The 12,587-nt window shown below is 36.3% G+C and overlaps 1 protein-coding gene across 1 annotated transcript in view; it reads right to left on the bottom strand.

Annotated features, from left to right (window-relative positions):
* Positions 1-12,587, bottom strand: part of casp (Fas associated factor casp) — a 158,458-nt gene that overhangs the window by 82,632 nt on the left and 63,239 nt on the right. Inside the window, 1 exon segment of the mRNA XM_067105473.1 lies at positions 5,823-6,012. Within this exon segment, the coding sequence (XP_066961574.1) occupies positions 5,823-6,012 (190 nt within the window).

The following is a 12,587-nucleotide window of genomic DNA, read 5'->3' on the forward strand; positions in this document are numbered from 1 at the left end:
AATCAAATCTCTATCAACAAGAATAAAAATAAGAAACTATAACTATTAAAACCATATCCCATTGCAATACTACAAAAACTAGCCTGACTAGGATTATACACATGAAAAGAGGTTGCTAACTGAATCCTAGCTCAATGCGGGATTTTCATCATGCTTTCCGATCAACATAAAATCAAACTGGGAAATTACTGTGAATATTAACAAAGAAATGTTAACATTAATGCTTCATTATAAAAGTTAGTTATTTCAGTCATCAAGCAAAATAAGATTCCTAAATACATGTTTTCCAACATGTACATTCCCCAATCAGTTTTATTTGCCATGGCGAACTAGTATCACATATATCACTATATCACTGATACTGATGTCAAAATTGAATTACACAGTATGAAAAACTTGAAATGTTTCATCTTGTTGCAGTTGCTGCAATACTTCCTACAAATACAGTCTGGCCTCTTTAAGCTGGCTCCCTTGGGACCAGGCCATGGCCAGACCACAGAAAATGCCGGATGACAGAAATCACCCCTATAAAACCTCTATAAAAACAGAGTCCTGCCAGCTTATGAACAAAGCTTATGAATAATCACTGTCATTCATTAGGTTGAACTCCCTATGAAAATTATAAACTGCTCCATAAGCATCTCCCTGGAAAAGCTTACACCTTTGGTTCAGTCCAGAGAGAGAAGACTCACTTTAAAAGTGTGCAGTCCAGTTGAGAGAGAGAGAGAGAGAGAGAGAGAGAGAGAGAGAGAGAGAGAGAGAGAGAGTGTGTCTGAAAATTCAAATAGTACAGTTGTATTTTAATAAACTGATGTTTTACATGCCATATTCTATTATACTTCATGCACCATTGTCATATTATTGTATTATAATTCATAAACAGTGATCAGGCCCCATTTGCTTTCTGGTAATGTTTACATTCTTAAAATCATCAGCCGATTGCATTTTACAGACATCACAGCCAATAGTTACAAAATGAAACATTTCGGAGATTATTTTTTTAAATTATTGAAGTTGGGTTTAAAATGCAATTTTATTTATGAATAAAGAAAATTAAATGATGTAAAGTTTGTGATTTAGCCAGTTGGATGTTGCTTTTGCTTCTTCCAAAATGTTTTGTGGCCTGCAAATTATTAATTTCTTAAGCCAAAGCTACAACGGTAATTTTAGTGGCACACTTTCATAACACTTTTCTCTCCATTACATGAAGGATGAATTAAGATTTAATTTATTTTAATTTATAGAAGTCATCACTGTAAATTAGCAAATTTTTAACACGTCGACAACTGTAACGCAACCCTTAATAAATGTGTGTTAGTTATGGTAACTGACATCAGCAAACAGCTGTTTCTTGATTTGACTGCTTATGTCAGTACTTGCTGTTGTTTATACTAGTGTCTAGCACGCAGGAGTAAGTGGTTGTTAATCATAAGAAATAACAATTAATTCTTAGAAAAGTCACAAAGTTGGTAAGCCTGATTTAATGTAAGGAGTTTCACGTTTAACCTAATGAACTTTTGCTTCTAGGTCTATTTATTAGTTAAAAGCTAACTCAAATTATAATATGCATTATCAATGGTATCTACCGAAACTGAGATAGGCATAGAAATCCCGACCTAGTTCAACCTACTGAAAATACATCTCACCCTATACATAATGTACATGATCAAATCATGTTTTTGGACAAAATTTTAATGGTTGTTTGATAAACAAGATCGGATGATACATGGGTACAGTACATATGCAAGTTATGGTTCTTTTGTAAGATGTATATTTTTGAGTTTCACAGATTGTTTTCGTTGGAAATAAACTGTGCTTGTGTATTTACGGAGCAAGCCTCAGTTCCAAAATCCGAAAAAATCCAAAAACTGAAATGACCTGTGGAGCCGCACTTGTAGCCGCTCAAAACTAATGATCACGATATACAGTACTGTATACAGTATATGTAAATTATGGTTCTTTTGGATGCTGTATACAGTCGACCCCCACCTATTGGCGGTTCAGGATTCGCGGATTGACTTATTTGCGGATTTTTCTGTGGAACTTATCCCAAAATTGTTTGTGGAAAATTCGGTAATTCGCGGATTTTTTCGTCAAGAAACATTCACTAATTACAATTTTCATGTTATTTTCCTGACTACACTTTTTCAGATAATAAAATGATTTACTAATTTCAAATATTAATGTTAATATAAAGACTGCAAAATATCAATAAACTATTTTATTTAATGCATAGTAAATATTTCATTCTCTTTTTATCTCTATCCTTTTTCCTATTACGAGTTCATCAAAATTATTGATGAACTTTCTCACTGCTTCCCCTCTTACCCGAGCATTTTGCAAACTCAATCTGCTTTTGTACCATTCAATACTTGCGATGAATTCTTGTCTATAGTCATCATCTACACGTTCTGTACAGGTCTGAAACAGACTTCTAGCCTTTGCCTGGTGGTAATAAGGCTTATTGGTGTTCGCCTTTTAATCTGGTTTTCTATCCACACTGTTACTGTGATAACTGCCATTTCATGGACTGGTCCTTGCCTCTGCTCTGTAATTTCAGTAGATTTCACTGAAGCAAAACCTTTTCATAGCTTCATTTATGCGTTCTAGATCCTTAAGGATTGTCGACACTTTTCAACGGGGAAGTTCTAGGCTATGTGGTATTGTGCTTATTCTTTTTCCTCGTTCATACTGATATCTTACATTACTAATTCCAAGTTTATATCCTTTCTTGCCTTATTGGCTGGCCAAATTGTTGATGATGAAAATGCTTCTGTCAACATACTGACGCTTAATAAACACTTTTTAAATAGTACATGAAGCACAATTTACAGCTATTGTTCTCAGTACTGATACTAGCACAAGACAGTGTTTTGAGAGTGAGGGAAATGAAAGCAGGTGGGGTGAGTGTGTACAAGCATGTTAGGCGGGCCACAAACTATCAAACATGTTTGATCATACACTGCTACAGACTGCAGCTAGTGTATACAATTAAAAACTATCAAACATGTTTGATCATACACTGCTACAGACTGCAGCTAGTTTATACCATTAAATGTTAGTATGTGTCAGAAATCTTTGCCATAACATCTTAAATGGACGACTATCAAACTTAGTGGGTCCTTCCAACCTAGCCATACGTTCTTAAATTGTTTAACTTTAACTGTAAGATCATATGCCATGTTGGATATAAACGTTTGATATTGTGGGGCCTGCTTCACACGCATCATTGGGACTGCTACTCGTATGACCTGCCTGATTTATGTTTCATAAATTACGCAGATTTATGTTTCATAAATCTGCGTAATTTTCTTTTTATATTTCTTATTTTCATAATTTTTTACTACTGTCGTAAATGCAGATTGCCGTAAGTTGCACCAGTTGTAAGTCAACACCTATCTGTAAATGGTTCAAGCACTCAGGGTTTACCTAGATGTCACAGAAAACATCCCAAATGGTCCTCTTTTCCCCATACCTTAGGACAAACCACTCTCTCCATGGGCTGAGAATTACTGTACTGTCCCTCATTAAAAAGGCAGACCCTAAGTTGCATGACATGCAACAAGTGAGCACATAGTTAACTTTCTTGGGAAATGTTTCTATCGAATAAGTCTCTGAGTATATGGGATGGTTATTAGAGGCAGTGTTCCTGAACTGGCGAAGGTGCAATAATCCTGCAGCCAGACCCAACATAATTAGGAGTCACCTTAGAACCACAAAGAATAATACATAAATAGGTTCGTGTGTTATTTTCCATTCTTTATTGGCAAATGGTAATGGGTATCCAAAATAAAGGAAACTATTAATGACCTGTGACTTTACCTTTCATAAAAAAATCCTGGAACACTATTACCATGAAAGTGGTGGTCATGCTGAGATATTGGCGGGAAAGGCACAATAATCCTACAGGCAGACTTGACATAATTAGGTAAGTCACCTCAGAACCACAAGAATAATACACATATAGGCAGTTCCCAGGTTACGACGGGTTCGGCTTACGACTTTCCGGGGTTATGACGCTTTTCAAATATATTCATCAGAAATTATTTCCTGGTTTACACACGCATGTTCCATGATTACAAAGCTTACGACGCCAATCCGATGGAAGAAATACGGCTACAAAATGGAAGAATAATAAAAATTTAGAGGTTTTTTGATGAAAAACTCAGTAAAAATGCAGTTTACATTGTTTTCAATACACCCAAAGCATTAAAAGTAAGGTTTTCTTAGGATATTTGACCGTTTTCAACCATTTTTCAGCTTACAACGCGGCATAGGAATGGAAGCCTGGCTGTAAACCAGGTACTGCCTGTATAGGTTTTTGAGTTTTTTTTTCTGTTATTGCCAAACCCTAATGGGTGTCCAGAATAAAGAAAATGGTTGATAACCTGTGACTTTATCTTGGATAAAAAATTCCTAAACAACTATTGCCATGAAAGTGGTGGTCATACTGAGATACTGCTGGGGGATGGTGCAATAATCCTGCAGCCAGACCCAACATAACTAGGAAAGTCACCTTAGAACCCCAAAGAATAATACATAAATAGGTTTGAGTGTTCCTTCCTGTTCTTATTGCCAAACCCTAACTGCTATCCAGAATAAATAAAATAAAATGGTTGATAACCTGTGACTATACCTTGGACCAAAAATTTATCTGGGTTGTTGGGATTTATTTATTTATAAGGAGCTAAGTCATTTCATCACCTGTCAATTTCTTTAGTAAGCTCCTTTGAGGAGGAATGGTGGCTACGCTTAAAAACAAAAAAAAAAACATGTTTTAACATAGGAAAAACTTATTTTTGGTAGATGCTAATAAAAAGGCATGGGACTGGGGTGAACATTTATCCTGCACAGACCTGACATGTAAGTTAGCTGACATATGTGCTGTCACATGTATGAATAGGATGAAGGGAAGATCGATGCAGTCACTGTGGACAGGAGATTGAGCCCTCTTTTCCTGAGTCCTTTACTGTATATTCTATCACTGTGCCAACAAGTACTATTTTGGCTGAGACCAATTATAAGAGAATTCTTTGAGACTGATTGGTCTGTCTTACGAGGCATTGGGGGGGACTAAAAGAGTGTAACTCCTTTGAGAACAAACAGTTGCTACAACAAATAGGTTTTGTCTATCTGTTATTTTAATTGTAAAATAAACCAATTTGTAATGTGTATTTTATGAATTCATGACCTACTGAACTTTTTCTCTTTATATTCTAGGCAAACCTGCTTAGCAGAAACTCTCTAAAAATATTCCATTTAATTACTGATGAATACTCAGTGATAAATAAAATCTGTGAACTCAAAACTTGTGAAATTCCAGGGTCAACTGTAGTCTAAGTCCCTCTATAATTCGTGCATGCTACAGTGACTTTTTTTTTCTGCCTTCTCAATACAGGCATTAAATTTCTTTTTTTTTTTTTAAAGACAATGGGAATCTAACTTTCATATGGCATTCTTTTCAAACACAACGTGGTGTTCTTACTTGCTCTTTCTTCTCTAATTTGGGCATCATAAATCTATTGAATTATCTATATTTTGCTGTCTTGACATTGTCACATTTACTACACAGTATTGAGCTCATTCCCCACAACTTTCCATCATCATCAACAAAGCCACTTTCCTAGTTGTATTTCCTTTCCAGACACCATATGCATCATACAGCTAACAGAAAAACAAAGTTACAATAATGCACAATATAAACAGTGGTGTTCTTTACCATTAACTGATTCAAAATCAAATTAACCAAAGGTGGAAAATAATTTCATCATTAAAAATCATGTTGCATTTTTATGATCAAGGGAAACCCACACAAAACTTACTTTTTCTTCATCCATATTCGGAGGCCAACCTGTCCACTGTTGATGTCTCACAGCTATGTTAGTTAAGTCATGAATATCATTCTTAATTTCCCGTATTCTTTTACTACCTGGAAACCGCAGGCTATAATCTTTACTATTAGTTTCGTCATGTATTAGTAGTAGGTAGTCATCATCATGTGCTCCATTAATTCTGTGGAAAAAAGAAGTTATAATTCTCAAACCCAAAACCCTTCATGTCAATTTCAAAACAAAGAACCCACTGTGAAATACATGATACAGTAAGGTTGCTTAACACCATATCTCATTTACAAAATGCCATAGATATAAATATCAAAAAACAATGTTCCTAAAACAAATTTTTTATACAAACCTAAAAATCAAATTATTCTTTCTCACTCTTTCATATGAGTTGGTAACATAATGTTTTCCATGACTGCCTTGGCCAACATCATACTTAAAACCTGCATTTTTCATTCATTCCAATTTTCTTTATAACCAATGGTCTTTCTGATTTATGCTGATCATGTTTTGAAAAGCCATCATTAATGTCATCTCCTTGTATAGTTGATTAATTTGATCACCCTTTCATCTCTTCATTTGGGGTAATTTTGTTTTAATCATTTTTATTTCTGTGCAATTTAATAATTTTTATTTCTGTGCAATGTTATTTGGGTTTTGTACTGGACTGTTATTACTTCATCTTAGTTAACGTTATTGTTCCTGTCCACCCAGTTATTACGTAATACTGCTTTTTCACTTGGTATCCCTATTTTTCTTAATGTCTAAGTGTATTATTTCATGTATCAGATACCAATGTAGCTATCAGTTTTAGTAATTACCAGGTTCAATGATAATTTTTTTTTGTTTGGTTGAATGTTAAGGTATTAGTTAGCAGAGTTATTTGTTAAGACTAATTATTTACCCTTAGCTTTACAGTGTGGATATGCCTCTGTGCACTCCCGACACACCTGTAGATTGTCACATTTTCTTTACATTGAGACTTACATCTTTGTGGCCCTCATGCTAAGGTCACATTCCACAGACATTTTCAACACAGGAATGGATTTCATGGGACACTCTGCCTCCCTGGGGTATGACCCCAAAGTGCTCTATGGTCAGTAAGGTGTCTGCAGCCACCAGTTCCAACAAAAGTAGATGGCTATTACTCCCATGACCCTATGTGAGGCCTGCCCTCCTCAGCCTCTCACCTTGCCTACCTGCAGCCTCAAGCCAGACTTGCTAAGCCACTGACATACAGGATGTTTACTCTCCTTGCCTCTTTACTCTAGGATGAGACATCTCCACTGTGTTCCAGTGACCAAACTACCATAACTGCCTGCCCTCCAGCTGCTATCCTGTGACATTGTTGCTACCCTCTTTCCCTAACCTATGGAGTCTACATTCATATGTCACCTTCCCTATAAGGTCATGATTTCTATGCACTCTCGCAGTGGTCTTTAATCAGTTTGTCTCTCAGCTAGCTTTATCTTGGACATGACTCAAATCCCCTCTCCCAGCCCTATATTGTTGCATTCAGATGCCATCTTCTGCCTGTGGAACTGCCAACATCCTTCACTCATATTAATAATGTCCAACCAGAGCCATCCCAGGTACCTGTACTAATGCCACAGTTGGAGAAGATTTTCCTGCACAAGTGTTTGGAGATCTTCAACACCTATTCTTCCTTCCACAGCAGGTGTTTCAGCTGAGATTCATATCCTTCCTTGCTATGGGATTTTGAGGTAGTGGTTGGGTGCCAATCTTATTATGATCGGCCAAACCAAAAAACTACTGAAGATTCTTTTTGAAGGAGCACTCACAGTTCCTGCATGAATAGAGACTGCAGTTGTTCCAGGACTTGTAGGGGTAACCAGCACAATGCAGCAAACCACAGGTGCAAAGGTAGCACAGCACGAGATGAATCAGTCCTCTTCCTCAGAAAAGGACCAAATACTGGAAGCCTATCAAGTCTTCTTGCAGGGAGAGCCAGACATAGAACCCGTCCTTCCTCCACATGGAAGTACTGAAAGAGGACGATCAAAGGTGTGATGGAAAACTCCACAATACTTTTCATTACTAAACAACTCGATCTGATCGGGGCCGTTGATAATGCCTGGACACAAGACTGGGTTTCACTAGCCCCTTTCTAATGGCCCCAAGCAGCTGGAGACAGAAGGGTAGAAGGGTCAAAGTGCTAAAGTGCTACCCAGTCACCGTGGCTGTCCAATCATGGAATTACCAGGAACACAGGGTTATTGTTCCCCAAAAACTTGATTCAAAACCAAGAATTCAAGAACTGAATGAGCAGCTCAAACAGACCCTACACAGTCTTCCTCGTGTGATCCCAAAAGATCACTGGGGAAGAGCCAAGTGTTTCCCTATCACCACAGTTGCCCGACCAAGGAAAGATAGGGAGAACACCCCTGGACCATCAGCAAACCTAACCTAACCTGTAGGTCGGGTAACAAAAGCCAACGGTCCATCTGAACAAACCATGCAAACCCTCTCTGTGTGATACCAAACGACTGCAGTGAGAAGGGTTAAAGTGCTTACTTGTTACTACGGTCATCCGACCATAGAAAAGCAGAACACTCCCAACTCTTTGCCACCCCTAAACCTGGTCTGTAGAATGGGAAAACGAGGAGTGAACGAAGTCGCATGAAAGATGGGCTCACTTCTTTTCTTAGAGAAGAGAAGTTGATTCGGAGCAAGCTTGAAAGCTTACAGAGACAAAACAAAGAGAACCTCAAGTCTAAGGGAATGGCACTTGGTGCCAGCCTTGCTGGGGAAAATCATTCACTGATGGTGATCGTAACTCCCCACCCTACTCCGAAGGGAAAGGCACACAGAAAGTAGCTTCAAAAGCCTTCTATTATGGGGCAAACTCCTCCCCACTCCAAACTCACAACCGTAGTATGAGTGGATGTGAGGTTCAGAAGAACAATGAAGATGATGATGATGACGAAGGGAAGGAGACAGCCTCTACCTCCTTCCACCAGTATCGAAACCTGCCTCATCTGCAGTAGTTAAGTTAGTTAGTTAGTTATAAATGATTTGTTTAACCAGACCTCTGAACTCTTTTAGGGTTCTTCTCGGGCTGGGAAAAAAAGGGGGGGAAAGAGTACATAAAAAATTAAGTAGTTAAATAAATAAATAAAAAAAGGGGGAATTAAAAAAAAAATTCAAGAGAAAAAAAAATGGAGGAAAAAAGGGGGAAGATTATATTTTTACTTATCATTTTAATTTTGTTTAAGAAGAGAATGATATTATTAATTGAAAAGTTATTACCTTCTGCTAGAATATCCTTTATTGATTTATTTTGTAAATAAGTATTTCTTTCATGATGCCATCTGGGACAGTCAACCAAGATATGTTTGATTGTTATTGGGATGTTCCATCTTTCACAAGTTATTGGGTTTGTGTGCGGAGTTGACATCAGATGACCATGTGTGAGTCTGGAGTGTCCTATTCTGAGTCTTGTTAAAATAACCTCATTAATTCTTTGCTTTTGGGTAGAAGAATGCCACTTTTTAACTTCGTTCTTAATTTGTTTTAGTTTGTTTTGAGGGGGTATATTTGTACAATCATTTTGCCAATCCCTATAAATTAAGGATTTAACTGATGCTAGCCAGTGTGAGTTACGAATCACAACTAAGCCTGGGGTGGGGGAAATTATGGCCTTCTGTAGCTTTCAGAGATAAATCTTAATTTCTACAAAAACCTTGAATACCAATAAGTTATAATATATAGCAAAACCTAACTAAAGAACTCTCACAAAATAGGTTCAAGCTAACACTGAATTTGTTCAGCATGTAAAATAAACGAATGAAATAATCTCTTAACTTTATAGATTATTACTAGATAAATAAAAGAGATGTAAAAATAAGAAAAATGAACCCAGATTTATGAAACTTTCCTTTGAGCCAATTACTCGCTTGTTCATTTTTTTTTAAGGATTCTTTGCATTCCAAAAATTTTCACATCTCCACTTATCAACATGTTTATTACTATATACATGTATATAATTTCAAAAATACATTTCTTTCAAAAACTTTCATAACAGTGATGCCTAATGAACAATAATTCCCGGTTTATGACGCATGAAACATATATATACCCTTGTAACATTTCATTTGTCCAAATTTTACCAGTGAACAGGGGCAGAGAAGGAAGTGCTCGAAATATAAGGATAGTACTAAACATGGTGAAACACATTTGACCCCCCTTAACCATTAAAAAAAATCATGACGTCGAAACCATTTGATTGTTGGTTTTTTCTTGTGAACAATGAATCCCCTAAGGGGGCTCCGGAGGGCTTGCCCACAGCTAAGAGAATGGCAAAACAATGACCAGTTTTCATAACTTGGTTAGCTTAGCTATTGCCCTTAATTATTACTAGTTATTCTTTTAAAAATGAAGCTGAAGCCATTCAGAAACCAGGTGTTTGAACACTGCAGGTTGTGTTGTTACACTATCGTAATCATTTTCCAATTGCCAGTGCCGGGCTGCATTATTGAGCGTGTATTTGAGTACTACAAATTATGATAGCAAAACTTTTCTTTTCTGGTGTAATTTTGCATTTTCTCGAATTTTGATGCTGATTTGTTTCGAAAACCCATATTTTTGGAATTGGGGATAATGGCTTAGTTCCCCAACTCCAAAAACGGGAAGTTACGTTAATGAGTTGTAATGGAACTGAAGTCAGGGTATAATAGAATGGTTTTTCTGGCATATCTTCACGGGTTTTTGAATTTGATGTAGATTTTTGTTGGATATAAACAGCTCTGGGTTTAGAATATTGGTATCCTGACTGCATGACTACTGATTTCCGGGCAAAATCATCATCAAATTCGTTCAAAACTCGTGAAAATATGCCAAACAAACCATTGTGTTGTCCAATAGGGAATATTGGCAACTTACAAAATTTTACCATATTTGAACTTATGGGTGGCTCCAACAAAATTTTAACTTGTGACCCTGTCTGTTCGTATCTCTGAAAGTTCTCAAGTTAAAAGTTTATAATAGGTAGTGTCTGTACTTTGTCAAGTAAGTTTGTATATGAACAAATAAGGTTTACATCCTGTCCTAAATTCTCATTGCACTTTTTCTGAACTGAAAGGGGAGTGGAAGGTGGAGCTAAAGAGTAAGTCTCAGTAATAGCTAAAGCATTAGCATAGGAAAAAACCAAAGACTAAGCAGGGATAGCATCAGATGAGGGACCTACTTGAGCATACAGTCCTTAGACCAATCGCATATAGTCCTTAGACCAATCCCTACATTCCTCACATCTATTTTCTATATCATACTCTATACCCCTGCAGCTGGCACAATCTTTGTCTTAATTGCTCAAAATTTAACATCCTGCTACCACAGTAATCATTCCTACAGAGCTTGATGTTCTTGGCCTTGCTTCCAGTGGAAGACATCCTGAGAAAAATACATGTGCAGCAATGAAAGCAGCAAATAGCCAAAACCATGAAATACAAACAAGTGTCTATGCACAATGGCAGCAAGGAGAATTCTAAACACACATATGAAGAACAAGTGTACTAGAGGGTCATCTGGTCAGCCATTACATCTTTTTTTTTCTTTAAATAACAACTTGCCTATCTATCTTTAGAAGTAGGTAAGACTCATCCCAAATAATTCTCGTCTTTCATCTTCTGATATACTGTTGTGGTGTGTAAATTGAGCATATGTTATTAAGAAAGACTGATTAAAACTTACAAAGGAAAGATACAGAACTCTAAATTATGCACTGTTCTTGGGATGCCCTGACATAAATTCTTTTTTATTCTGGTTTATCACTCATTTCTGAATAATCGTGCCTCTAAGGGGAAACGCAAAGAAAACTTGTAAATCTAATCCTGATACTTAAAACTTTTAGGATGTCTATTTCAATACTAATTCTATATTCATGTTTGAATTAAAAGTAACTTAACCACAAAAATTCAACAGATAATATACATGAGCAGATATCTGATGAAAAATAAAAAAAAAATATAATCACAATTAATCAAATAAAGGTTATCAAAGTGGGAGACAAATTACTTTTATAGTATCACATTAGTATTATAATTTGCAAGCTTAAGAGTTACTGAGCTTTCCACACAAGTGATCCATAGCAGGACTAAGTCAGACATCAATATAATCCCACGACATAAAACAGTGCCAGTTATACAGTTTTTCCAGAATCATAAAGTAATGTAAAAAGAGCATTACATTACACCATTAACTGGACCCTACATGTGTGCAACTGGATCCCCGTAAGTGCCAAAATTCATTGCCTTATGTCAGGCAGGAACCCTGGGTTATTTCACATCCAATGTACTATGGTACCCACTTTTAAGTTCTCTTGTTTGAGGATACACTCAAGCAGCCTTCCCTTTTTTTTTACTGATATTTATTTTCATTTATCTACTTACTGTTATTTTCTTATTGATGATAAATTTATAATCATATTTATTCATTATTTGTTAGTAACCATATTTATTCATTATCTGTTTTTAACATTTGTTAGTAATCATATTTGACTTTTTTTCTTATAAAGTTCTCTTTTAAACCATACATTCTGCTCTGTAGGAGCCTGCTAAACATTCATGGCATTTAGGCTCATTCCAGAGTGTATGGCTGTTATGGATAAAAAGGAAGTGAAATTTCTAATCTCACATAGTTGGTTTATCTTTGAAGGAAACATGAAGCAGGACAAATTTAAATAGGTTGGTAAGTTGGCATATGTAAAATGGATAAAAGCTTGTAGGGTAT

The sequence above is a fragment of the Macrobrachium rosenbergii genome, chromosome 6 (assembly GCF_040412425.1).
Source record: "Macrobrachium rosenbergii isolate ZJJX-2024 chromosome 6, ASM4041242v1, whole genome shotgun sequence".
Classification (NCBI taxonomy): Eukaryota; Metazoa; Arthropoda; class Malacostraca; order Decapoda; family Palaemonidae; genus Macrobrachium; species Macrobrachium rosenbergii.